Below are 27834 nucleotides of genomic sequence, written 5' to 3' on the forward strand. Positions count from 1 at the left end.
ACGAGCTGATCAAGGAGACCAACCTCAAGCAGGACGTCAGGCACCATCGCTCCCTGTCCCAGCGTAGTGAGGCCAAGCCTGAGGTCAAGCCTGAGGTCAGTTTGGAGAGGGTGTCGAGCCTCAAGGTGTCGCAGATGAAGAAGGCGTTTGATGTCACCAAGAAGACCACAGAGCCGCGTGAGGAGAGGTCATCGCCTAAAAAAGGTAAAGCAAGTTTGTTTTATACTGCATAAATACTTTATATTTTAGTCATCTAGTTTTAGGTTGAAGTTTTAGGTTTGTCTATACAGTATTGTGCTAAATATGTCGTGCTGATTATATATCTCTTGAAATATGTCAATGTGAATCTTGAGGAGATGAAATCAAACTGAACTGAACTGAACTTGTGACTGCATCCTGACACTATTATGAAAAGGTTATCATTGGTAGTATTGACAGATTGCCAATAGAGGGCGCTCCTTCTCTAAAAACTCATCAGTGATGCGGTTGAACAAGGATGCTGTCATTCAGCGCCCATAACTGCCTGGTTCTTCAAAAACTTATATTAAGTTGAAAAAATAATTAGGAAACGGCTATGAAATGAAAATTGCATCCGTTTTTTTTTTTTTTTTTTTTTTAAAGTGTATCAGTGTTGAATCCATTACATTGGCTGTTCATTCTATGGACAACTGTCAAGTCAAATGGTGAAATAGGCTACCTAAACCTTCACATGAACTGATGTCAAATCATTTTAGGTTACATAATATGATGTATTATGATATGTAATAGCTGGGTCTCCTGTTCAGCACAGTTAATTGCTTCATGAGTCAGAAACTTCGAATATTTGAACAATTTCAGAAGAATAAAATCGCAAATAACGTTAGCCTACTGATCCTACCGTGCAAATATCCGAAGTCAAGACAAAGACAATTTAATTGATTTTTAAACTTCAAGAGATGTATTTTCCCTCCTAAAGATGTTCAGAGCATGCAATAATCCTGGGCCTAGATATCATTTTGAGGGAGGGAGGGGCAGTACAGATGCTGGGAGAATGGGCAAGTAAATGGGAGGAGAAAGGGCGTCTCTCCCCATTTCATTGACTTGGAGAAAGGAACAGTGTAGCAAGCCAGAGCTTGGGCGGGTACCAACAGGACAATTCAAACACCATACGGACTTATTTTGAATACTGCCAACATTTTCATGTTTCGAAATTATTCCTTTTGTTGACTTGGGACATTTTATATTATCAACGGAGGTAAGGAATACGCTCTAAACGAAAAAAATCAAAATTTCTCCTGAATGTTAGGCGCGGTGGTGGTTTTAATGAGAGCTGGATGATCTGCGGGCTAGCTAGCATCAGTTGTGGAACAGCCACACATCCGCCAGGCGCTGGCTAATTCTGTTGTGCGGGTTGTGTCCAGATTTACAATTTCCATAGCAGAAAATCATATACCCTCTTCAGTGCATTGTCATGGAATAATATAGACGTTACATCTTTTCTTGCTTGAATATGTTCAGTTTATCTCGACTCTTATATTGATAAAGATTCATGATTCCCATCTCATTTTATAAAAGCGCCATAGGTTAGCATTTTTCCTACTTCCTGGTATCCGGTGGAATAATGTTGCTTAATGCAAGCTAGTCAGCTAGCTAGGCAGTAAAACTCCATATTTCCCACGTCAGAAAAAAACGCCCGGTTAGCTCGGAATGGTAATGTCAGTAAGCGGCATTTTTAATCGAAACGGGGCATTATTTTGAAAGGGGGACATTTCGTTTAAACCACGTCTTCATAGGTAGTCGACAGAATCTGGTTTCATATTCCGGGCGGCAGCAGTCTTGTTTCACCCTTATATGGATGTGCATTTCTCCATATCCAGTGGTTTTCACTCAGCCATTGTAGCATTAGCCAGCTAGCGTTGAATTGGTCAGGCTAGGATAGCAGGGTTGGGAATGTTGTCCAAATGATGAAGTTGCACTCAGGCACAATTTGAATTACACCAAAATACAAGACAGTCTTGGTGTTTCTTGGTTGTGTGAGCCTATTTTTCTCTGCCAACTTTGATTGAACATGTAGTTTGAAAATGAATGCGTTAATTGATGTTTTCTTGAGTTAGCACTTGTCTCGGAACACAATGAACCCAGCTAGCCCTTGATAATGCAGCGCCGGTGACTTTAGGGTGGGAATACTGGTTGTATTCTCAAAAATGAATGGCCCCTCACACATACCTCAAATATTATGTTTTGTAGATATCGTGGATTGCTGTATCCATACATATACTATCTGAATTGTGCACTAGTTTGAGGTTTACAAACGCACGTCCTCTTTTTTCCACGATTTTATTTCGGACCTGGGTGAGGTGGATAGGCATTACTCAACAGCTAGCTAACATTAGCTATTGATAAATTGTCTGTTAGCTGCTTGGGCAAACAGTTCATTCAGTGTTGATATTGCTGTTATTTTCTCACTCACTGTTTTCACAAGGGCTTAGTGTTTTGTGGACAAGGGTTTGTAAACAATGCATTGTTATGTCCTTCAAAATTAATAACATTTATTTTATGTAAATATTTATTAAATAAAAATGTAAAACTGCATCATTGGTGGCGTACAGAAGATGCTACAATGGGCGAGCGACGTGCACCGTTTGTGCTGAATGAGATCTAACCACAATGCACATTTAAAACCAGTACGGTCTGGTCAAAACTTCCCAGTTTCGAGCAGTCCTGTGTTGTAAGCAGTGTTGAAATATGTTCTTGCTGTACCTTCAGATACCAGTCTGATATCAGCAATCACATAGACACACCTTTAACCATCCTTGTTTCTAATTACAAGCCTTTGTTGATTTACTCAACGTTGCTAAGCCGATAGACGGTGTACGCCTGTGTGTTTGTAGAGGTTTATGCTGGAGGAAGTTGCCGATCTGTGGATCATCCGATCAAAACAAACGCCCAGTTAACATCGTAATGATCGGAGCTGTCTCGGACTGATTGAGATGACGCCAATTAGTGGTGCCGTGGTTGTTGGTGGTTAGATCACATATGACTCCGGTTTCGGTCCTGGTTTAGGATTCACTCTTCATTTGTCTACGCTGCTGACAGGTCGGTGGCCTAATTGGAACCACTCCGTGTCAGATTGGCTATGAGAAGTATCCCTCACTAAATCACAACAGACTGCGCTTCTTCTCTTCACTGTTACCTACTTATATCGATGTGTCCGTGGCCAAAAGCTTTCCCAAACACTATTGCATTTGTCGAAAAATCCCCTTTTGTGACAGTTTTACACTAAAGGGTTTGTTTGACAGCATGGCAAGCCTTTGGCTAGGTGTGGGCAAAGCAAACTTTGAGTATAGGTATACCTTGCTGCCGAGGGAGAAGAGCTGGATTCCTGAGTTGCAACAGAATGACCTGGCATGAACACCAGCGTTGACCTTTTTCTTAGCACTCTAAAATGTCACAGCAGATTATTTGGGAGGGGAAAAGATTAATGATGAAGATGTAGCATATATCTCTGTCAAGAGAGATCACTATGTACTTCTGGGTTTGTTTTTAGTGGTTAATCCAAGGTGGTGGGGTTGATCAACATGGTATGACCACCATCTGTGTGTGCTGCTATTGTTGTATTTTTACTCAATGTCCCATGATGGCATATGCCTCCTGGGTGTGCCTGCTCCTTTAGCTCTCTGCAGTTGTCTGCCCTTATGTGTGTGAGCTTGTGCTAATAAAACCCTTTCTAATTTAATAAATGTAAATGTTATTCTGCACAGTAGGGACAAGACTGTTGCGAGTCTATCTTCCCCTCTGTTTCTGGAGGAACTAGGTCAGGAGGATGCTGCTTGAACTGAAATTAAGCACAATAAGCACTAAGCAGGGCTCCAAGGCTGGAACACGAGTTATAGTTGTTGCTCTATAGAGAGGGCTGGGGAACACAGATAACTGTTGCCTGTTTTAAGTGGTCAAATCACTATGTGGAAAGGAACCAAAACTGAATTGCAGAAATAAAGTAAGGTCATCCCTGTATTACATATAAGGACCGAAGCCTGCTAACACAGCACTCGGCAAAGTGTTCCTCTTTAGAACGGTCTTTCAATGACTTTTCTTGCATGTCTTGTCGGTAACTCAAAATGACAAAACAATTTAAGTTTCTTACTGTATTGCATTGGAGACTGCTTTCTCTCTCCCTACTGTGTCTATATTAACTTATATTACATTCAACTGAAATTATGACATCAGCTGGTGACTGCCTAAGTGTTGTTTGCCACAGTACGTTTTGGATGAGAACACACTGGTGAGGAATATGGACCCCTTGATGTCAGACATTTCTCACTCAGTCACGAGCTTCACTTCTCCTTGGTGGGTTCAGATGGAAGAAGGAGTCTGTGCACTGTGCTGTGTGTGTGTGTGTGTGTGGTAGCAGCAGCATCAGCCAGGCTTGGACAGTGTGAAGGAGGACTGTAAATGACACTTCATTTGAGTTGTCCAGTCCGCTTCTGTTCTGTGTCTGTCAGGCTGTAGTAAAAGCATCCATGTGGAATTATTAGCCTAGCTTGCTTCAGACTTTGGGATCTTTGCCATCTCACACACACACACACACACACACACAGACAGACAGTCCATGCTCAGTTGGTGGAAGGACCAGCAAGAGTATTCTAATCTGTGATGGGAATCTTCTGTTCTGTCTGGCATGGAGGAATATGGGCAGAGTTGTGAATGTCTGCAAACGGTTTAAAGAAAGGTCAGTCAGTGTTAAGCAAAGGCCCAAATTATGTTCTCCTCAGATGCCTTGTTTTGTCCACACGCCAAAGATTTTCAGTTTAACTGTCGTAGAAGAATAAGTTAAGCTGAAAATATTCACGTTTAAAAGGCAGCAATGAGAGAAGTTGACACAAACTGGTTAACCGATTACCAAAATAGTTGGCAATTAATGTAATATTTGATAATTGATCAATTGGTTGTTCTTGCAGCCCTACTCTTCAGTAAAAAAAATTAGTAAATTATCAGGAATTCCTCTTGCAGTAGAACCCCAAACCTTTAGTCCGAAGTCCTGTTCTGTTCTGACTAAGACTACACTGTTGCCATTGTTTTAAGTCTCAATTTTTTCCCTGCCTGAAAGTTTTCGGTGTTGGTATAGGGATATTGCCTTGAGGCTATATCACATGAAGACACAACTGAATCGTTTTACTGATAAGGCAGGAAATGCTTTAGGTGTGACCGACCACAGGGGTAGTTACTGTCCACGTGGCCAAGTCACTGCTCCAACCGTAAAGCTAGTTGATGGTACACAGTGTCTGTTATGTAACTGGCTGCTAACTCCCAGGTAATTAAATAATATGTTAACGCCTTAGGATGTCCTCCACACAAACAACATGGAAGTAGCCTGCTAGCACATGCATAAATTAAAATTCCTCACCGGTATTCTGTGGCCTGGATAGAAGGGCAAGACCGAGTAGCTGCAGTCTTACTCAGGTGCATCAGTCTTACTGTGTCCTGTCATGGAGCCTTCTTTGGTGAGGCAATAGACCTGATTTATCGTGTCATGACTACTTGTCTTAAGACGTTGACTAAGCCACTGGCTGTAAGTGCCAGAGTTGCTCACTGGAGAATAAAGGGCTCAGGAATGCTGGGAGGTTTTTATTGATTTGAATTTGAGTTGCTGTGTGCATTTAGGGCTGGACTGATATTGGCTCGGCCCGGCACACTCACACCACACACTAATTTCTGCCAGAATAGGAATGGAGGACATTTTTTTTTTTTTATTACCACAAGCCTTTCTGGTGATGGCTCACACCCAGGACCTTGTTCTTCTTCATTTCACCCATGCAGAGGTCTCCTCTTTTCTGATTTGTGAATCACTGAAAACAACCTCCCCTTTGAGTCTCTAACCCCCCTTCCCCTACACTCACCCAGTGAAGGTCTCTTCCTTTTCTCTGGTGTGCTGAAAACCCAGCTTTACCAGTGAGGTAGCCATGAGTGAGAGTCTTTCAGCGGTTGTTATGGAAACGGCGGAGTGGTGAAAATGAAAGCCTTGTGGTGGCACCCCGCGATTGGTTTTGCCGGCTCTGTGTTTGTGGTACCAGATTTTTCTCATCTGGTCTATTGTGACAATCTCTCCATCTCTACCTTACCAGCTAATGTCCGATCACCGCGTTGTAGCCAGGGCTTTTGATCATCTCTTTTATGTCATTAGCGGAATTAAATCTGTATGGACAGCCTCCAACGCTGGAATCATGATGAAATGTGATACAGTGAAGTCCCGTGGAAGAGCTGCAGGCCTTCCATTGACCAGTGGTTTAATGTTGCTCATTCAGTGCTCAGATTTCCGACAACCAAAGCGTTGTAACCAGGCCAGATTGGTGACTTAAAAGGCTATATTGATTTAGATGTTTTTAAAATCCATAAATATGGCTTCTTCCTTTCTCCCCCTCTCTTATCAGATTGCTTTTTTTTCTTCTTCTTCTTCTTCTTCTTCTTCTTCTCTTTTTTCGGGCCGACCGACCAATGGCAGACATGATGAGGCGTGTGGTGCGGCAAAGCAAGTTCCGTCACGTCTTCGGTCAGGCGGTGAAGAACGACCAGTGCTACGATGACATCAGGGTCTCGCGCGTCACCTGGGACAGCTCCTTCTGTGCCGTCAACCCCAAGTTTGTCGCCATCATCGTAGAGGCCAGTGGAGGAGGCGCCTTCCTCGTCCTCCCCCTGCATAAGGTGAGTCAGCATAATCATATAGCTCTATAGTATAATGAAGTGAGTCAGCATAATGGTATAGTTTTATAGTATAATGAAGTTAGTCAGCTTAAAGATATAAATAAGGTGAGTCAGCATAATGGTGTAGCTAAATTCCACTATTCTAGGGTTTGTTTCTGAAAAGTATGGTTTCAAGAGAGACTGTGTTTGAAATGATATCCTCTCTATTGATGGTAGCTGTTCAACAACGCTTTTGGTGAATGCAGCATGCATGCATATATATATATATATATATATATGCAGCTTTGGGAAAAATTAAGAGACCACTGCACATTTTTCTGTGTCATCCCATGGTTGCTGAGTGACATTCAAATGAGTTGACAGTCATATTCAAAATTATGAGGCCACTCCTATTTTGAATATAACTGTCAACTAATTTGAATGTCACTCAGCCACCATAAGATGACATGAGAATGTGAGGCATGGAATTGTGAAGCGCTTTGAGTGTTCGGAGGAGTCGAAGTAGTCGAAGTATAAAAGCAGTCCGTTTTCCATTTCCCATGGTGCATTGGGAGGGAACCTGTAGTTCAGCTCAATTCCAATTTCTAATTTCATTTCCTGAAATTATGGTCATATGGACAGTATTTGAAATGATGTCCTCTCTATTGATGGTAGTGCTTCCACTATGCTTTTAGGAAATGAGGTCCAAAGCAAGTTTCAAGTAGATTTGAGTCAGATGTTTGTGACGTCCAGAATGTGAAGTTGATTTCTGTTTTTACTTGTGTCTGTTCAATGTGTTTACTGCACAGAGTCCACTACTTATGGAGCTTGGTTTGTTCTGTGTTTTTCGTGGAAGTTCAGTTCCTTTTTTTCCCCCATAACTTGCTCTGCTCTACAAGGGACTGGGCACTCGTATAAAAGATGAGGTCACTGTGAAGCCCCTATCAAACACAAATAGATTAATTCAGCAGCAGACATCAGACATTACCGCAGTTGTTTAAACTCTGTTGAAAGCAGTGAATACACTGACTTCAAGGAAGAGAAATGCAAGCAAGAGAGCACATCTGACATCATTTCTATTTAAAAAGGTTCTAAAGGAGGATTATTTTGTAGATGCATTGATGCCTTCCTCTCCCCTTTTTGTATTTTTTTTTTTTTTTGCCCCATTGTTTTCCGTGTTTCCAAGGTTCCGTAGGTAAGCACACTCACCCACGTAGGCTAAAGAAACCGCAACAAACCAAACCCATATTATATTTGTGTGAAAGGCTTTAAGGTCAGGTGTGTGTGTGTGTTTGTGTGTGAGTGTGTGTGTGTGGGGGGGGGGGGCTTCAGAGTCCCGTGAACATCCCCTTGTGTTCGGCCCTCCTCGGGCATGCCACTGCTGTCAGCACATTTGACCATATTTGGTGCTCTAGTGCTTTTTGCATATCAGCCTCGCTGGGGCGCCTCCCCGCTGCCGCGCCATTGGCCAGGAGGCAGTCTGTTTGCCCAGTGGATTGTGGGATAGGGGTGTGAGCAACCAAGGGGGAAGGGTTTGAAAAGGCTGCTGAGAGGTATTCCAGATTGCATTGGGAGAAGGGATATGGGGAAGGAGGAGGAGGAGGGAGTGGGTGGGTGGGGTGCACGGGGGGAGGGGGGTGGTGGCTTTTTTATCACTCTGAGTTGTCTCTGACACACTTCCTGCATTATTTCCTGGTGTGCTCTCTCCTCTAGGAAAACAATATAGTGTGTCTTTTTACTCTTAGCTACAATGCTGAGGGTTTTTTATTATCATTATTTGATCTGTGCAATATGAGGGAAAATGGTTGGAGGCGTTTAGTCTTGTTTTATCTTGTTTTTGGCCCGGTGTGGCAGTACACACCCTCAGCTGACGGTTATCTAACGCACACATGAGCCAGAGGCGGGGATTAGGTTAATTGATCCTTACATTGATTAGCTCTTAATGCTTTTGCTTTCAAATAAACTCGTCTTAAGCTTTTGTTTTCATTCATTCATATTTTCAAAATTTGTCTTCATTTTTCATCTATTTATTAGTATTTTTTGTGTAAACATTGGAGGTGTATTGTTCATAGCTATACAGTGGGCAATCAATGAGCCACTTGCATGAGTCAATGACATCCACACAGTGAGCAGAGAATGACACTGCATGGATGACCTAGTTGCACAGGGCTGCAATGCTCATCTCAGGGCTACCTGAACCGCTATTAAAAGTTAATCATTGTTGCACAGACACAGACTCTGTTAAGTAATAACATTTTAAGTGTTTTTCAAAGCACAAATTCCAGAGCCTGATGGCCTTTGAAGGATTTCTGATAATAACTATTTAAATATACATAAACCCCATAAAAACACATAGTCTCTCTGAAGTATTGGACTGGACTGCAGGAGTGGACAGATAATCTATGCGTTGACACTGTTACAATCACAATGCTTTAAACAGACTTTTTACACCGTGCACTGTCAACTTGACCCCACAAGTTGAAAGGCTTCTTCTCTGTCCGCGACCTCACAGAGGAACACAGAGGCCTCTCTGCAGCGGGTAGCGCATTAGGGGGCCCCTGTGCAGCGAGCCACGCATCAGGGGAATCTTATTTCTCCAGACTCAGCCCCATTCACCCTCCTCCCTCCCGACGGCCCATCATCGTGCCCAATAATAATAAAAACAACAGCCCGGCCGCTATGACAACAGTTTGTTTAGATAATCTGGGCTATCAGGTATAAAGATCTCCGTGGCGACAGTAGGCCGCAGCAATAGGGCCATGTTTCATTAGTGACAGGATGTGACCTTTGTTTCGGAAAAGGGGGAGCGGTGCTGTTGTTTCAGTGACCTCAGCTGGTCCCCACGAATTCCTTGGCAAGCGATCGCACAGCTGTTGGGGTCGCTTATGTCTGTAAACTTTTTTTGTTTTTGTTAATGTGCTTGTGTGTGAGTGTCTGTGTATGTCTGGTTGGCAGACGAGCTGTCAGAGCCGACTGGAGACAGTTATACAGTAAGCAGCAGGCATGTGTGAGGTTAGGTGACAACTTGCTTTTGTGTTGGCAACAAACCAGACACTGTTATCTTTTCCCTGCTCTGGTGTCACTGAGGGCATTAGGTGCTTGTACAAGAGGAGTCGAGCTAAACCAAACTTAGGCCATGATAATGAGCAAGATCTCCATTCCAGAAAAGCAGGTTTTTACAAGAGAAAGCCTCATAAGGACCTAGAACGTCGATGATCCCATGATTCATTTAGACTGTGGATATTCCTGCTGGCCTATCTATGGTAGTGACCAGAGCTGTATATCTCTCTATAAGGCTCTGGTGGTGACTCCCATTCCCATTTTGAGATTCGCAGATACCTTACTGCCCGTGATCCAATGGCACCATATCCCATTGTGAGATCACCAGATTCCTTATTGTCTGTGATCCAAGAGTACTGACAGAGAGGGTTAAAGCAGAGCTGCTGCCTAGCAGGTAAAACATGTTTAAATGGCTATAGCCTACATTTAAAACAATTTATTAGCTAGAAATGATGCCACATGTCTACATTCATTGCTATTTAAGCCACTTCGAAAGTTTGTTTAGATCCAGTGATTCTCCTGTCATGGAAACGGAACGTCACACTTACTAATAGCTTTGAACGTAGACATGTCGCATCATTTCTAGCTAATAAATTGTTTTAAATGTAGGCTATATCCGTTTAAAAAAAAATGTCCTGCTAGGCAGCAGCTTAGCCACATAACACGGATTCCCTGGGACATGTTATCGAAAGAAACAGTGGATATTTCACATCTTCTCAAAGACTGGAGGCTGTAAAGAGTGACGTTTTTTGCCAAAAATATAAAGCCAAAACGCGTCCGTGAATTTAAGGATTTTAACTGCATGCTGTAAAGTTACATGTACGTCTCCCATGCAAAACCCATGCAAAAATAAAACTAGTCACGAACCGTTTGACCGTGTTGAATATATGTTGTAGTATGTGATTCCTACAGTGTAAAAAAATATACTAACATCTTAGAAACGTTGTAAAATTATTGAAATAGATTAAGAAAGCCACCGCTATGGTGAGATTGATTTGTTTAGATCCAGTGAACTTGCTGCCTTGACAACGCTACGTCATGGTTTCGGTACTCTAATGGCACCATTTGCCATTGTGAGATCACCAGATTCCTTCCTGCCTGTGATCCAATGGCACCATTCAGCCAAAGGTCCTTGATTACTCCCCTGTAACCCTCTCTGATTCAGCTGGTCAAAACCAATCACAGGCAGCATTAATCAGACGGAGGCAGTCTCCACCCCCTACGTCCCTTCAAAGGTCATTAATATACATTAGGGTCTGTGCCATAAGCACTTATGTCCCTCCTAATGTCCAGTCAAGCGTGAAATCTCTCGTTACCCTGAGTGTTCTCTTCTGCCTGCTGCACCTCTCCCGGTTGATGTGTGTGTGTGTGTGTGTGTGTGTGTCCGTTTGTGTCCCTCTGGCCAGGGTGGGAATTTCAGAGTGGCTCGCTATGTGGTCAGCAGTGACGGGGTGAGAGGGAAGCTGTGTGTGTGTGTGTGTCTGTGTGTGTGTGTGTGTGTGTATGAGAGTGAGTGATCGAGCCTGTGTGTCAAAGAGAACAGGAGTGTGAGTGTGTGTGTGTGTGGCCTTTCTGCATGCCTAGGTTTTGTGTGAATATCAGAGCCCCTCTGGCCCTCATCATGTGCTTGTATGTGTGTGGTCAGTACTCTCCGACTGATCAGAGTCACTTCTCCAGTCCTGTGGTGACCTCTCATTTCATTCCTTTTGTTCCCACGCGGTTGACCTTATGGCCTTTTAATTCCACATATCACTTCTGTCTCTGTGCTCCAGGTATCTGCATTCTACATTTAGTTAAGTTATAGGACTCCAGTCCAGAGCAGACACAAGCAGTTGGGTTAGATTTTACCTCCACATGATGTAAAATTTGATTTTGCATTATCCAAAGTAATCACCTGGCCAGGGACTGCAGATGGAAGTTAGTTAGTAGATAAATATGGTGCAAAGCCTCTTTTTTTGTGTGCATGATCCCTGATGCGGATTAATTTAGTTAAAAAATAAATAAATAACTTGAAGTGGGGGGAAGTATGGGCCACATTTTCTGGCCACATGTTATTTGAACCTCCAGCAAATAAAAGCCTGGCCCTGCTAGCATCATGCTCTACTAATAGATCCTTTCAAGCTGTAATCTTCACCACCTTTCTCGGAACAGCTTTAGCAACTTAAGCGAGGCCTCCGCCATGTTGCTAGGTCTTTTCCAGTTTATGACTGTGGCCGTGAATTTGACAATGCCCTCCAGCTCTCCAACTGTAGAGGCTCCACCCCCACCCCCCAAACACCACCTCCAGCACCCACTCTCCACACTGGAGCCCTCGCTGCCACTATCCACACACTCCCAAGTCCCATCCTGTTTCTTCTTATCCAGCAGAACAGAATTCCTTATCCAGAATTCCTCATCTTTCTCCGTGCACTCTCCCCCCTGCCGCCAACACTTCACCCGGATTCAGGAAGTCTCTTTTTGTGTGTCTGTGTATTTGTGTGTGTGTGTGTGTGTGTGCGTGTGTGCGTGTGCGCTCTGCCTCATCCCCACACGTCTGTGTCCTGTCCAGAGCTGCCACTTCCTCTTTCAGCTACTGCTCGCTTGCACACTCACTTCTGATGAGTATAGGGGGAAGAAGGAGATTTTTGTTTCTTTGGTTTTGCTTTGTTTCTTGCTTTGGTTTTGCTGTGTAAACTTTTTATTTTTTCAATACTGTTTAATCTTTATGCATCTACAATGAAGAGATTGAAATCACTGTTTTATAGGCAGTCTGTGTGTGCTGTTCTTTCTACCTTTCAAATGCCAGGCAGCACATTACATGCCCCTTTGAGCAGTATCTTCGTTCGTCCATCTTTCCTGTTTTCTGCATGGGCTGAACAGGAGCTCCGCCTCCACCAGCACACCTGTGAGCCTCGTGTTTGTCCCCATCAATCCCCCCCACCCTTCTGTCCCTTTTGACATATGGTTACCTTGACAACAGCCAGAGTGACAGCCCCAGGGCAGCACTGTCTGGGTGAGGTCACGTTCATTTGCATAAAGAATGCAGCTTGGAATGGTCTTGGCTTCCGCTGGGCTCTGAATGCTCTGGATTCCGAGCGGCACAGATCACCGTCGTCGGGGTAATTGAAAACACTTGGCACCCATTGTGTGCTTTTTCGCTCGAGTCAGGTGGCGATCTCGAACGTAATGAATAGATTATGTAGCGGAGAAGGAGCGGAATGAAGTGGGGACGCACCCGTTTCCTGCGCTGGCTCTTGACTGAAAATGCCCAGCGAAGCGCACAAACCTCTAGACTGCTCATGTCACCACAAAGCACCGTGATTGGATAAGAATTTCTCCGCTCACTGTGCCGTGATTGGCTGTAAAGTCCTCATAGAGTTTGAGGTCATACTGTTTAGTTTCTGAGATCTTCAGGTGGAACATGGTGTTCATTAACATAGAATTTTCTCATTCTTTTTTTAGGCTGTCTATGCAAAGCACTTTATTTTGGGGGGGAAGTTTTTCACTTCCTGTTACAATCTTTCAGAAACAAGTCACATGCATGAAGCTCTGTACAAATGATTTATCAAATGTCACAAAAACACAATTGTCGTAACATAATGCTGCAAACCTTGTTTTTGGAGTCCTCTAGTCTCAAAGGGTTTATTGTGGTGTGCAATCCTAACCCCTCTAAAGTGCCCTTGTGACAATTTACAATTGGAATTGTTTTGCAAGTATATGAGAGTTAAATTGTGTTTCTCCCTCCCTCCAGTCTGGGCGTATTGATAAGGCCTACCCCACCGTATGCGGGCACACAGGCCCTGTGCTGGACATCGACTGGTGCCCGCACAACGACCACGTCATCGCCAGTGGCTCAGAGGACTGCACAGTCATGGTAAGTTTCCTCACCATATACACACACACACACACACACACACACACACACACACACACACACACACACACAGACACCTGTCAGAAATTCACTTTCTTTTGTTGCCAAGCACTAGTTTCTCCCCCATTGACTATTCCGATGACTGCACATGGTATGCGGTCTCGCCACACACACCACATCAGAAATTCACTTCCTTTTGTTAGCAAGCGCTAATGTTACCAGTGATTATTCCGATGACTGTAGTCACTGTACAGTTATGGTTTGTTTTTTTTAACCACAAATCTGTCAGAAATTCACTTCCTTTTGTTAGCAAGTTTCAATTTCTTCCCCCTTTAATCTGGAGACTATTCATCAGATGACAGTCACAGTAAGTGTCATTACCACAGAATGATCAGAAAGTCACTTATCTTGCCTAATTTCCCAGAGTTTTTATTTGTACTTTGTACTCAGAGGATTGTACAGTCATTATGGGTAAACAACTTAACTACACCTATCTGAAATGAGCCTCTTACTCATCAGGCAGTAATTTCAGAAATCACCTCCACCTAGGAGGATATATTTGCGTTGTGGTTTGTTGTTTGTCTGTCTGTGTGCAGGATTATACAAAAAACACTGGCCCGATTTCCAGGAAACCTGATGCTCAGGTGTATGTAGCCTGGGCCAAGTAAGAGCCTGTTAAATCCTGGAGTGGCTCAGATTCACAGGGATTTAGTTTCACTTCCAATGACACTGCTAATGTTAATAACGCAGTATTTGGCCGTTGAGGGGGTTCTCCCTCTCCAATAGCCCTTTTAGTCCCTCCTCCTCTTCTCTGCTGTGTCATGAAAAGCAGCTTAACAACATCAATCTGGAATAAGCTTGTCATTGTTATCTATTATTATCTTTTCAAAACCAAGTGGTAGTTTTGCACCCCTAAGCTCAGAGGATTTTTCGGTCTTGGTTTGCGCCTTTACCAGACCCCTGGATGCACACGTGTGTCTGAAATTAAAATCATCTTCTTTGTTATCAAGCGGTAATTGGATGACACCATTCTATCCCCTACTCTGGAGGCATGTCCATTTTCAGGTGCATTTTTGGCATTTATTGGGGCGTTAACTTTTTAACTTTTCTGTTCATGCGTGATGCGATGTGTGCAGGATGGTTGTAATTCAGTCAGTCATCAAAAACACTTCAATTCAATGTATTCGCTGGTTAGGCAGAGAGAATATAGTGTAATGCATCACAGGTTACAGATTTTAAAACAGGATTTTACACAAATGTAGGGGGATTTTTTTTTTCACACACACGCACAGGTGCACAGTAAGATGACTGTTTCTTGATGTGTTCCTGAGTGGGCATCGTTTTGATTTCTTTTTAAATGCTGCCAGCCTTGGCATATCACTAAAACCAATACATTGATAGCTCTGATCTGCGGACACAGGTGATTCATTCCATTAGCACAGCACACGCATTACTGTGTTGATTAGCATTGAACAATAATGCAAGCTGATGAAAAATGCTAATTTTATGCTATTTTTTTGCCTAACAAAGGCTGCATCCCAAACCGCATACTTCGCTTCGTACACTGCTAGTGTGCACTGAGCGCTTACATCCGTAGTGCCCACTTTTCGATGGTTAGTACTGTCCCAATATCTGCACTATATAGTTTTGTCAACTATTTCCAACTGTTTTTCTTTATTCTACACATGATCCCCCCCCCCCCCCCCCCCACACACACACACACACACACACACACACCTCCTCCTCCTCCTGTTTTAAGCACAGTTGGACTTATTAGGAAATGTGTTAATGCACGTGTGATGCAAAGCACAGGCGAGGACTTTGACTTCACAATCATGGGCACGTCAACTCTGGAATGTTCAGGTGCAATATTCTAAACACCTTGCTTACCATCAGCTTATCTTACTCACAACTATTTTCATAATGTCCATATATGTCCATATGTCCATAACCATCTTTAAAAAAGGAGTGCAGGCAGTGGTGTCAAAGTTTATTATTTAGTATTTTTACACCCTGTCAATTATTTGTTTGTCTCCTAAAAAAAATAAAAAACCCTGCAATTTACTGATAAGATCTCATTCAGAAATGATTTTCAGTGCAATTACAGCTGTCACATAGACTACACTGACTAGACTAACGTTCGACTTATCAGTCCATCACTTAAGATGCTGGACAGACGTGTAGCTGCTTGGCCCGGCCTGATTGGATAAGGCCCATGTGAGAGTGATTCATGGCCTTAGGAGCACGGACTTCACCGACCCCTTGCCTCTCCTTATTTGGCCAGGAGGCTTGCTTTGACAATCAGACATTTGAGATGTCAAGTGAGCCATACGGAAAGAATGTCGTAAAAGAGACTGTTTCATTTTTCTGCGTTTTGCATCAGCATGTGGTGGTTGCAGAGGCCGTTATGTGTACGGTACTACTCGGGTGTTCAGTTATTTGCACCCTAAACGAGTAAATGTATTGACTACTTTCACTCTTGTCGTTTAGGTTGTGCATACGGCAGCCCCGAACATGGAGTTGCCAATGCATCCAGATATGGTCACAAACAAGGAAAACGCACGTTAATAATAGGTTTAAATGCACGTAACATGCAGCGTTATTAGAATATAATATGATCAGCCAGAGCAGCTGTAGAATAAAAGCCAATCTGGATCACTCTGTCCTCTCAGGTGTGTGAACACATTTTGTAAAATGTGTTTTCAAAATCCCATAGACGCCATGTTGTGTGCAGGGCATCAGACTCAATCCCATAATGCCGACAGAATGTAGGTGAGGAAACACATACAGTAAGTAGTTGGTGGAAAATAAGAAATTTGGTCCAATTTCCAAGCATTGATATCAACACACAAATCACATGATACTTTGAAGTATCAGGCCACTGATTCTTCACACTGGTCAACCATGCAACAAGAAAACTAACCAAGTTCCTTCTGATTCTTCTCTGTGCCTCCGTGAATTGGTTGATAAATATGGGCATGATCACACCCAAGCAATGTGGTCATCCCAGTCAGCATTAGTAGTGGCTGTAAGTTTTTGCTGCCACCTGCAGGCTTAATATTGCAACTACGTATTCCTATGACTCCAGAAACCATGCTTAATAGTTGGGATACTTCCACTCTTAAAGGATATTATGGTTTGATTCAAAGTCTTTGTAATTCATGAATATGTTGCACTCTTCAGTGATTGTAGTGTTTCTATAACTCATATAGAAGACAGCACAACTGTTTGCATTGTTTACATCACAGCTTCCTTACAAAAATGTGTTTGTCAAATGTGCGCCTTCACAATATTGTTTTGTCATTATGTACTAAAAGTAATTTTATCAGTTAAAAAAAACAAGCATTAATACCTATTATTATTATTATTATTATTATTATTATTATTTTTTTTTATTTTTTTTTTTTTTTATTAATGTCATGTAGGATAGGATAGAATTACCACGGTCAATGTTGAGCACATAACCTGGATACAGACATCCCATATGGAACATATACTCTATAGAACAATCTTACACTCGCAGTGCCCCCTCCCTGGGCTTGTTCAAAAAGCACCTCAAAACACATCTGTTCAATGAGGCCTCTACATTTACATTTAGTCATTTAGCTTCTATGCAAAGCCACTTCCAACTATCAAGGTACAACAAAGGTACAGTGCCACTAGGATATTGTTAGTGCAGCAATAGGTACTACTCGCATAGAATAGAATAGCAGTCCAAGCGAAGTTGGTGGAGAGAGAGAAGAGGGATAGTCAGCATGGGGAAGAAGGTAGTGGTAAGTGCTAGATTAAGCCAGCTGATAGCAGTGCTTAGAGAGGCGGTACTCTCGGAAGAGTTGGGTCTTCAGGAGGTTTTTGAAGATAGAGGGGGATATCTGTAACCTCCCTCCGGTACCCCTCCTTTTGTAATGTGACCTTGGGTATCTTGAAAGGTGCTTAAAAGTTGTTGTTGTTGTTGTTGTTGTTGTTATTATTATTTTTATTATCATCATCATCATAGACTGAGCGTGATGTGAGTGTCTTGTGTGTGTGTTTCAGGTGTGGCAGATCCCTGAGAACGGCCTCACCATTGCCATGGCAGAGCCCGTGGTGGTGCTGGAGGGGCACTCCAAGAGAGTGGGCATCGTCACATGGCACCCAACCGCCCGAAACGTCCTACTCAGTGCCGGTATGTGAGCAGCAAGCATGCACCGTCCCAATTATTCATGTCTAAGTATCAAAGCAGATGTTTTTTTGAGGGTTAAATACATAGTAACAATTATAAATCAGTTTGTGTGCTCACGGGACATGGAGACCATGATTTTGGTTAGTACCTCTACCAGTGTAACCACTGGAAAGAAATTGCGGACAGATTTTGTACAGAGAACAATATTAAAGGTTAATGTTTGAGGTTTTTGTAGTATGAAATCTGTGTCTGACTTCGCTGATACATTACGTCAGGTTTACTTTGGTCCCGATTGTTTGAAGGTTTGCTTGCACACTTAGAATAGATGCCCACAAAATATCTAAAATTATCTTCTGACAAGATATGGAAAGCCTATATGTTTCAAATGAAGGAAAATGATCTTGGCATGTGCTCAAATGAGCAAAACATAATTGGTATTATGGATGCTACTAGGCAACGCTCAGGCATTGACCATATTAAGACTACCCGTATCTTACTTTAGGCAAAGCAGACTATTTTGACTTGTAAGGCATCCAAACCTCTACTGTTGAAGAACTTTGCTGCACTTGTCCATCAGCAAAGGCAAGAAGATGAGCGCATGACGGATGGTTGACTTGCTTGTTTGTTTGTTTTTTTGTTGTCAGGCTGCGACAACGTGATCATGATCTGGAATGTGGGGACGGGCGAGTCGCTGATCACGCTGGACGAAATGCACCCCGACGTCATCTTCAGCGTGAGCTGGAGCCGCAATGGTGGTCTCATCTGCACCGCTTGCAAAGACAAGAAAGTGCGCGTCATCGACCCCCGGAAGGAGCAGATCGTCGCCGTAAGTGCACAGCACGCACACATGCAGTCTCACACACACACACTAATTGATCTGGAAAAGTGGATATGAATACACACACACACACTGACTAATCTGAAACCGTACACATATTGATTAATCTGGAAAGTGGATATGAATACACACACACACTGATTGATCTGAAAAAGTGGGTGTGTACTCTCACACACACACACACACACACACTGATCTGAAAAAGTGTATATGAATACACACACACCGACTGATCTGAAACTGTGGGTGTGCACTCACACGCACACACACAAACACGCGCGCACGCACGCATACACACACACACACACACACAGAAAGATAATGAATGACTTTGATGGACACACCACTGACCGACTGCTGTGGCATATGATTGGCAGGAGAAAGACAAGGCCCATGAAGGAGCTCGGCCTATGAGAGCCATTTTCCTGGCGGACGGGAACGTCTTCACCACAGGATTCAGCCGCATGAGCGAGAGGCAGCTGGCACTCTGGAACCCGGTAAGCCCCACCCCCAGAACACCTCGCCATCTGAGAGATGCCGAATTTCTTAAAGGAGAAATTTTGTGATTGTAGAAAATATATAAGAAATGAAACTAAACACCCATTCACACTGTCAGAGACAGTGTTATTGAATAATGAAATAAAAAAAATTGACTCAAAGTGATAATGTAATGTTGTTCGGTGAAGGTAGTACACATGAATCCATATTCTTTCAGACATACGTGTAAGACCGGAGGTTCTGCCGATGTTAAACGGTGGGGCCGTATATCTGAACGACATAACCGGTCATATGGAAGTCCGAATTTAGCCGGTTGTTCTACTACTCCCCCCCCCCCCCCCAGTATTTCCTCCGGACATTATGTAAATGTGCTGTGTCTGAACGAGGCGTAGAACATGCGGTTAAAATTCACACCTAGTGAGAGGGCGTGTTGGTGACGTTTCTTTCGTGCGTCCAGGTGGTTAGATCTGTAAAATGCCAGTGTTATGATGGAGTGGCATAGTGCTGTCCAGAAAATCTCCGACCTGGAAAGATGCAGACATCACGGAGCTATTGTCCATGAGTGCATACAACATTTTGATAGAACACATGAAGGAAATGGCACGTTGTAGCCTACAACTGCATGGCAAGGCCAAACGAATTCAAAAGACTGATAAGCAGAAGGCGCTGAAAAGGCAGTAGCCTACAGCGACGTCGTTGACGACAAGGAGTATTTAATAAATTGTTAGCCAACACGGTTTTCTGTTCATTTATAGCCTTCTCATGGCCTGCTGAGCTAGCTGATATTTGTTGAGCATATATGCCTAGAAAATGAAAACGAAGAAAACCCAACTTTGTTCCAAGCTCCTAACGTAAATGCAATAGACACATGGGGAGAGGATGCTTTTGGGAAAAAATAAACCATGAAAAAACAAACTTCACTGTTATGTTAGTATTGTATGATGGCCTTGAAGTCTTGAGTTAGCCTACTGAATTGGCTGGTAGCCTACCATAAAGTTTGTGCATGCTCTCTTTCTCCAACGCAAACCAGATTCTGGTACAACGTTGAAAACAGATTATGTGTTTATTCGAAGCACATATACAAATACTGTAGGTCAATTTCAAGTGCGCACTTACGTGACTAGCCTACTTCAAGTATTAGCCTACGCACAATAGATTTCTCTTCTTTAGCCTACATAATGCATAGGCTACACTTTGTAAACAAAAAGCAGCTGTGACAGGCAGCGGCCGCATATATTCTGCGTCATATCTCGCATCTTGTGAACTCTACAAGCCCCCACCCCTCACTCGACAACCACACGGAGATTCTGTAATGTGCGTGCATGTCGTTCACACATACGTCCGTATAAGGTCAGTATAAGGTCCTCAGGTTAGCATCATATCTGAATCATCCGAAGGGTAGGACCTCTGTTTGACAAACCTCCGCATGTACTCCGGAGGTTATATCTGAAAGCGCTTCATGACTAGCTCTATCCATATCGTGAGGTTATGCAGATTCATAACATTGCCCACCTGTTAATTTTCAGTTAATTTTCAATTTCAATGGTCCTGACCTGAACTGTATAATTAGAAAAACAAATGTACCTCCGCGCTACTGCGGGTCACATCTAGCGCATCGACGGGAGAGGACTGAATCCAATGTGAGAGAGAGAGAGTTCACCAGAGCGACAAAGATGTTGGATTTTAGTAGTTTTTATTATTCAGGTGGCACACGTCAAAATGTTAGTCCTTAGGTTGGCACCTGAACTGTATATTGTCTGCAGAAATCGTGGTAGGTAGGTAAGGTAGGCTGGGGCTTTATTTTTTGTATGTGACGTCCATTATCTTTTCGCAGAAAAACATGGACGAGCCCATCACAGTGCACGAGATGGATACAAGCAACGGCGTTCTCCTCCCATTCTATGACCCTGACACTAGCGTGGTGTACCTGTGTGGAAAGGTAGACTTGATCTACTCAAAGTAATAACTTAATCCTATGACGAACAACACTACAAATGCAACTAGCTGTGTGAAATGCAGAACACTCACCCACCGTGTGTGTGTGTGTGTGTGTGTGTGTGTGTGTGTGTGTGTGTGTGTGTGTGTGTGTGTGTGTGTGTGTGTGTGTGTGTGTGTGTGTGTGTGTGTGTGTGTGTGTGTCTTTTGTTGTGTGTGTCTGTGTCTTGTCTATCTCCCAGGGGGACAGTAGTATCCGCTACTTTGAGATCACGGACGAGGCCCCCTACGTGCACTACCTCAACACATTCTCCAGCAAAGAGCCCCAGCGAGGGATGGGCTACATGCCCAAACGCGGCCTGGACGTCAACAAATGCGAGATCTCCCGGTGGGTCGCCCGCTTGCTCTGCCAACTCTTAATAGGCACCAGATGGGTGCATAGGGGCTCCTCGTAATAACTCCTCTATAGGCTCGTCTGGGAAGTCTGTCAGGTGAAAGCCAGCTGGTGCAACCTGGCATTCTTATCAGATGTCACATGGAAGTAGGTCAGAAAGGGTCTGGTCGGAGGTGTGTTCTGTCAAATATGGCTTGTTCCCTGTGAAAAATAAACCGTGCAGCAAGACTTTACCCCTTGGACAGACCATATACCATATCGGTCACAGGGACTGTTTCCCAGGTTTTTTTTTTTTTTTTGTCTTATACATAGTTCAGCATTTTCTTTAGCCCCTTGTGGACACCAAAACATGATATTTTTGAATGAAATGTAGCGCTCTCACGTGTGCTCCAAGAATCCTATTCAGTGATAAGCCAGGTGACTTCCCGGAGACCTCAGGCCGTAACAGATGTGTTGTATTTGATTAGAATAGAATAGATCTGCAGGGCCAGAATAGTTCTGTTTGGTATTATGACTTTGTCTTTTCATATTGAGAGGATTATGAATGATTATAAAAGTGGACATTTGGGTCTTTTCAGGACACTGTTCCTTTCATATGAATTGCCTGTATTGGGTTGCAAAGACAAATATGTCCATTCCAAATGGGATATGAGGAAACAAAATCAGATGAGGGTATTAAGTCATCTGTAATCTGGCTGTAGACATATTGTACTGTCCTTGAGGCCATTCATCAATAAGAGATATGTGAATGACCACTAGAGGGAGCTATATCTCTGTGAGAATTAATTGTGCTGAGCAATACTGGCTTTCCCAACTTGCAAAACTTGGGCCATATATGTGTAGGATGCACTGTTGATGCAAAAAACATTCATTACTATCACTTTCCATTCAGAAATTCTGTTCTAAAATTAAGTCCAACTCCTACGGATTGACAGACTTTATGTCTTATGTCTGCTTTATGTCTGTTTAATCTATAGAATGTCTGTCTCTTATTTTACATACAGCTAACACAATGTTCAGTAATGTGTGTTAAATAGTATGGCCATGTTTGGTTTTCTGTTCTCTCATAGGTTTTACAAACTGCACGAAAGGAAATGTGAGCCCATCATCATGACTGTCCCTCGAAAGGTAACTTACTTCCTGTCAGACATGATCGAAGGACTGATGACTGCTGTTTTGACATGTTTTTTTTTTCTCATTGATGAAATTGCTGTTTCTCAATTTCCATTTGTTGTTGTACTAAGAACCTGAGGTGCGTTCAAATTCGCAAACATAGGTTAACGTTTGCAAACAGTTTTCCATTAGCCTTGAGTTTTCGGCGAACATTTGCAAACAATCGCAAACAGTCTGAGGAGGTAGTTCTCCGCGAACATACAGTGGAACTGAACGCGAGTTTGACGAAGGCAACAATGCAATAACCGTTGCAATGGAATGTTAACACCAAATCGTTCAAATTTAACTGTTTAAAGAAAACATATTCACCACTGCAAAAATTTGAACCCACCTCTGTGCATAAATGCTTCCAAAACATCCAGTATTCACAATAACGATTCCATAGGAACAATCTAGAATATATTTCTCCATTGGAGCAGAATTATTTCACATCATAGAATGTGAAATAATCATGTAGGTCACCCTCATGTCACTACACAGGACTTAAAGATATCTGGAATCATGCTAGAATTGAAATATGAGCGATACATAAAGGCTCTGATCACTGATTTCTGATCACTTCAGGCACAGGTTTCTTACTTAAACCCTGGTTCCTGTGCCGATAATGTTTTCTTTTACCTACTACAGTATGTTTTCTCCTCTCCCTCCCTGTGCAGTCGGACCTGTTCCAGGATGACCTCTACCCAGACACGGCGGGGCCGGACCCTGCCATCGAGGCAGAGGAGTGGTTCGAGGGCAAGAACGGCGAACCTATCCTCATCTCCCTCAAGGACGGCTACATCCCCGGCAAGAACCGCGACCTGAAGGTGGTCAAGAAGAACATCCTAGAGGTCAAGCCGGCCAAGAAGGTGGAAGGTGGCACGGCCACCGAGACCAAACCAGGATCGCCCAAACCCACCGTAGTGAGTTCAAGTTTCTGTCTGCTTGGTTTAGATATGGGTCATCAGCAGGTCATATCGTGTACCAGCAACAAGGTGAAGGAAATGGGTAGCAAATTACTGGCAGTGGCAAGTTTGATTTCAGTCATGGAGTACAAACTCAATTCAACTCAATACAAAATCAAGTAATGTTAGGGTGACGTAATCATATCTCAGCGCCCGCAACTGTGCATGCGGGATCTAGCCTTCTTTTATTTGGATGATTGTTTTAAATTAATGATGACGTGGTAGATATTGTCTTGGGGCCCTAATTAAATTCTAGTTGTTCTACATGGCCGATTACAGTAGTCTTAAAATCGGCAAAATATAACAACCTAGCATTCAGACACAACGACACATGACGGGCCATAGGATGTCCCCTGGAGATCCTAGTAACCACGGTCATGTGCCAAGCCACTCAGTCATGTTTGTGAACTGGACTGGCTATTCTCTCCGATCTCGGGGTTTTCCAGGTAGTTTAAGTTCCACTCTGTGGGCTCTGTATTCTCATGACTTTCCAGCATGACCACTTCTGGGATGATGATGGTTCTGGGATGATGCTGCTTCCTCCTCATTGTCTGTTGTTTGTGACTCTTGCTGGTGGTTAGCAGTCTTAGCTGTACAAAGGAGTGCACTACGAATTGAGATTACTGGCTTATCCCAGTAGCTTCGGGAGTGACCACTTTACTGCATGTATTGCTTCTGAAGTGACTTATTGTTTTGAGATCAGTGGTAACTTCCGAAATTAACTGGGTAAGCCAGTAACCTCACTTTGTAGTATACCACTCAGGCAACGTAATCACATAGCCGTGTACATGGTAGACCTTGTCAAGGAAATTCCCAGCCTGAAAGATATTATATTTAGTAAATCAGGGGAAGGGTTTCTTGTTGCTTATCAGGTTATGTGTTTGTTTTTTAATGAGTTTTATTTTAGTGGAATACCATCTTTGGAAAGGTCTGGCCAAAGTAAAAGCACAGTTTTTTACAGTGGCACAACCCCATTCAGAAATGAAACGAAAGAGACACTGTGATGTAGGATTTCTTAACTACAAAAAAAGTATTGAGAATTACTCCAGCAGGTGTACAGTATGTGGTTGGGCCTTTGTTTGGCTACATACAATGTGGATACAGGTCACATGTAGTCTGTAGCAACTTGAATAAAGGATGAGTTTTTTACTCCTCTCTCCCATCTCTCTTTCTCTGAGCAAAGTCTGTTATTTATGACTGTTGACTGTTGCTGGTGATTAGTGAACTTAGCTGTACAGGCCACTTAATCACATAGCTGTTTACACAGTAAACCTTGTGTTGTCAAGGGAATTCAGTCTGAAAGATATCATCATCATATGTGATAGATCAGGGGGAGTTTTTCCTGTTGCTCATCATATTGCACTTCTTGTTAATATTAATGGGCTTTATTTTAGAAGAGCACTATCTTGGAGAGATCTGGCCCAAAGAGAAAAGACACTGTGATGTAGGATTTTTTTTTTAACTACAAAAAATGAAATGATGTGAGAATCACTCCAACAGGTGTATGTGGTCTATGAATTTAAGGGGCAGCCTACTGGTTAGCGCTTCGGACTTGTAACCGGAGGGTTTCCGGTTCGAAGCCCAACCAGTAGGCACGGCTGAAGTGCCCTTGAGCAAGGCACCTAACCCCTCACTGCTCCCCGAGCGCCGCTGTTGTTGCAGGCAGCTCACTGCGCCGGGATTAGTGTGTGCTTCACCTCACTGTGTGTTCACTGTGTGCTGAGTGTGTTTCACTAATTCACGGATTGGGATAAATGCAGAGACCAAATTTCCCTCACGGGATCAAAAGAGTATATATACTTACTTATACTGAAATATGTGTGAATTATTGTGTCATTCATGTTTTCTCTCTCTCTCTCTGTCTCTGTCTCTCCTCTCTTGCTCTATCTCTCTCTTTTGCTCTTTCACTCCTCTCTTGCTCTATCTCTTACTCTTTTACTCTCTCTCTTTCTCTGTCTCTCTCTCCTCTCTCTCCCTCCTGTGCCCCCCCCCCCCCCCCCTTCTCCTTCTCAGCAAAACGAGGCGAAGCTGGAGGAGCTCTTGCGGGAGGTGAAGTCTCTCAGGGACATGGTGACTCTTCAGGAGCGCCGGATCGCCAAGCTGGAGGAGCAGGTTGCCAAGGTCGGCATCTAACCGAGATATCAACGCAACAAACAAGCAAGCAAGCGAGAGAGGGAAGGAGAGAGAGAGAGGGAGTATGGAGAGACTGCCATCAAAACCGCTCAGAACCACCATCCACTCTGGAGAGATATTCCAACAGGCCCGGGGGCCTGTCACTGCCAAAAAAGAATACGCCCCGTTACTCCCCGTGTTTCAATCCAGTTATCCACACACTCACACAAATACACACTTCCATACTCACAAATCTACTAACAAATACACACACACACACATGTACAGAAACACTTGTTCTTCATAGTTTCTAAAGACAGTCCCCGACAACATTCCAAAATGAACTTTTATTTTTCACGCCAATCCCCCCCCCCCTCCCCTCAATGTTTTTAAGAATTCATGGCGCAAGATTAAGATCTTGCCTACAGAACATGAATATCAATTAATGAATAAACATTTTTCTGTTGTTATTACTGTTGTTGAATTATTGGAAGTTGTCTTACTTTTTTTCATTACTGTAAAATTTGTGAACATTCTGATGTTAACTGTAAAGTTACTGAGCCGAATCTAAGATCTTGCTTAGTTGCATTTTAGATTTCTTTTGTTAATGCAAGCATCAGTATTGCCATAGTTCCTCAAACTTGTTTTGGAGTTGCCAAATTTGAAAGGTGAATAGCTAAATCCACCTTGTGGTCGTTTTATATTCTTTCCACTTGTATATTTTTTTTCTCTCTTTCTATGTATTCCAGACGTAACAAGGGGTGATGCAATAGAATGGTTTTACTCTAAATTGAATTTTTCTCAGATTGTATTTTGTTTTGTTTTTGTTTTTCTTTCTTTTTTTTTTCTTCACAGTCTTCAAAAATGTAGAGGACCCATTAGTTGACCCAGAGAATAGTAAATAGAAGGGGGAGGTTGAAAGACTCTAGAATGGGGGGGCAAAATGTCGTAAGTATTAAAGATGCCCCTTATCAATAATCAGGCACATTAATCAAATCTATTGACGGCTCTTCCTGGAGGAGTGCATTCACTGTTATTTGTCTTCAAGAGAGAGTTGAAATGCTGTGGCCATTATTATCATTGCACTTGTGCAGTGACCAACTGGAGAAATGTAGTGTTTGAGAGTTTCACCCCAACAACTCTTCTAGTTGTATTTTATCACTAGACTCTTCTGTGGCCTCCTGTTTTCCAAATCATTTCTGTTGGAGAGAAAAACAAAAAGACAAATAAAAGAGAAGTGCTATGTTACGTTTTGTTTTGGGCTCCAGTTCAGAAGGATGTTCAGTAAATACCTGACGTGGATTGATACAAAATCCTACAGTATAGTTTGAGGTCTGTCAGAGCCAGGTTTTCTCTCGTTTCTTTTCCTCTTTCTGTCTACTGTCTTTTTCTCTCCCTTTTTTTTCCTTCCCTTCCCCTCTTTTGAATGTACCCCCCCCGCCCGAATGTGAAGACCTCCCCCCTTTTAGTTCCTCCTCCTCCACACCAACAGTCCCCACCCCACCTTCCCCTGGTAGGCCGTAGGCCCTCTGGATGTACTAGATTTGAAGAGTGGGATGTCGAGAGGAGAAGTAAGGCGCAACAGAGGCGAGGTGGTGGCAGCCTCTGTGGGTGTGTACATGTTCTGTAAATGTAGTGGTGACACTCGTGTGTCTGCGTGTGTGTGATCGATCAGTGCCCCCCCTCCCCCGCGCTCTCACCCCTCCTAAAAACACATCCACCACCAAAATCCCATAGTGCCTCAGCAGCCAAGGAGGGGGACCTGCTGTCCTCTTGGCACTTACCCCTCACTTAACACCCCCCCCCCCCCCCCTCCCATCTGCCACCTATAACCCCACCACCCTGAGCTGAGAACATTTTAAAAATGAAAATAATAAAACAAGAGAAAGGAAAAACTGTTCTGTGCATGCATTCTACGGTCTATCAATCCTGCAGAAAAGGTGAAAATAAATGAGAAACACAATAAACCCCCTCATTCTTACAAACTTTCTGTGTGTGTCTGGCGTTCTTTTTATGCCCCTGCTGTTGGCTGACTTCTGAGTGGTCTTGATGGGAAGGACAGATCCTTGCTGTCCCAAGACAGACATGTTGTTTATGCGTTCACTCACAATGTTGTTTGTTTGCTCAAATGATTTCAAGCAGCCTTCAGTTCCATATTCATTCATTTGTTAGAGAAAAATATCTTAGTTCAGAAAATCCTTGCTTTAA

The 27834-nt window shown here is 43.1% G+C and overlaps 1 protein-coding gene across 3 annotated transcripts; it reads left to right on the forward strand.

The window, feature by feature from the left end:
• On the forward strand, window positions 1–27611 carry LOC143123069 (coronin-1C). 3 transcript variants are annotated; one of them, XM_076284176.1, is made up of 11 exons: window positions 1–204; window positions 6479–6678; window positions 13448–13570; window positions 17606–17735; window positions 18377–18558; window positions 18948–19067; window positions 20903–21007; window positions 21246–21391; window positions 22468–22525; window positions 23227–23472; window positions 25528–27611. In XM_076284176.1, the coding sequence occupies exons 1-11, from the start codon at window positions 135–137 to the stop codon at window positions 25645–25647; spliced, it is 1500 nt and encodes a 499-aa protein (XP_076140291.1). In that variant the 5' UTR covers window positions 1–134; the 3' UTR covers window positions 25648–27611. The 3 variants fall into 3 exon arrangements, with proteins under 3 accessions (XP_076140291.1, XP_076140292.1, XP_076140293.1); XM_076284177.1 differs by lacking the exon at window positions 1–204 and adding an exon at window positions 1081–1234; XM_076284178.1 differs by lacking the exon at window positions 1–204 and adding an exon at window positions 1092–1234 and having other exon boundaries at window positions 6408–6678.
• Window positions 27612–27834: the final 223 nt, after the last annotated feature.

The sequence above is a fragment of the Alosa pseudoharengus genome, unplaced genomic scaffold (genome assembly GCF_046254945.1).
Source record: "Alosa pseudoharengus isolate Yale_2024_CS ecotype anadromous, Long Island Sound unplaced genomic scaffold, YU_APseudo_1.1 YU_APseudo_1.1_scf_14, whole genome shotgun sequence".
In the NCBI taxonomy this organism is placed as follows: Eukaryota; Metazoa; Chordata; class Actinopteri; order Clupeiformes; family Clupeidae; genus Alosa; species Alosa pseudoharengus.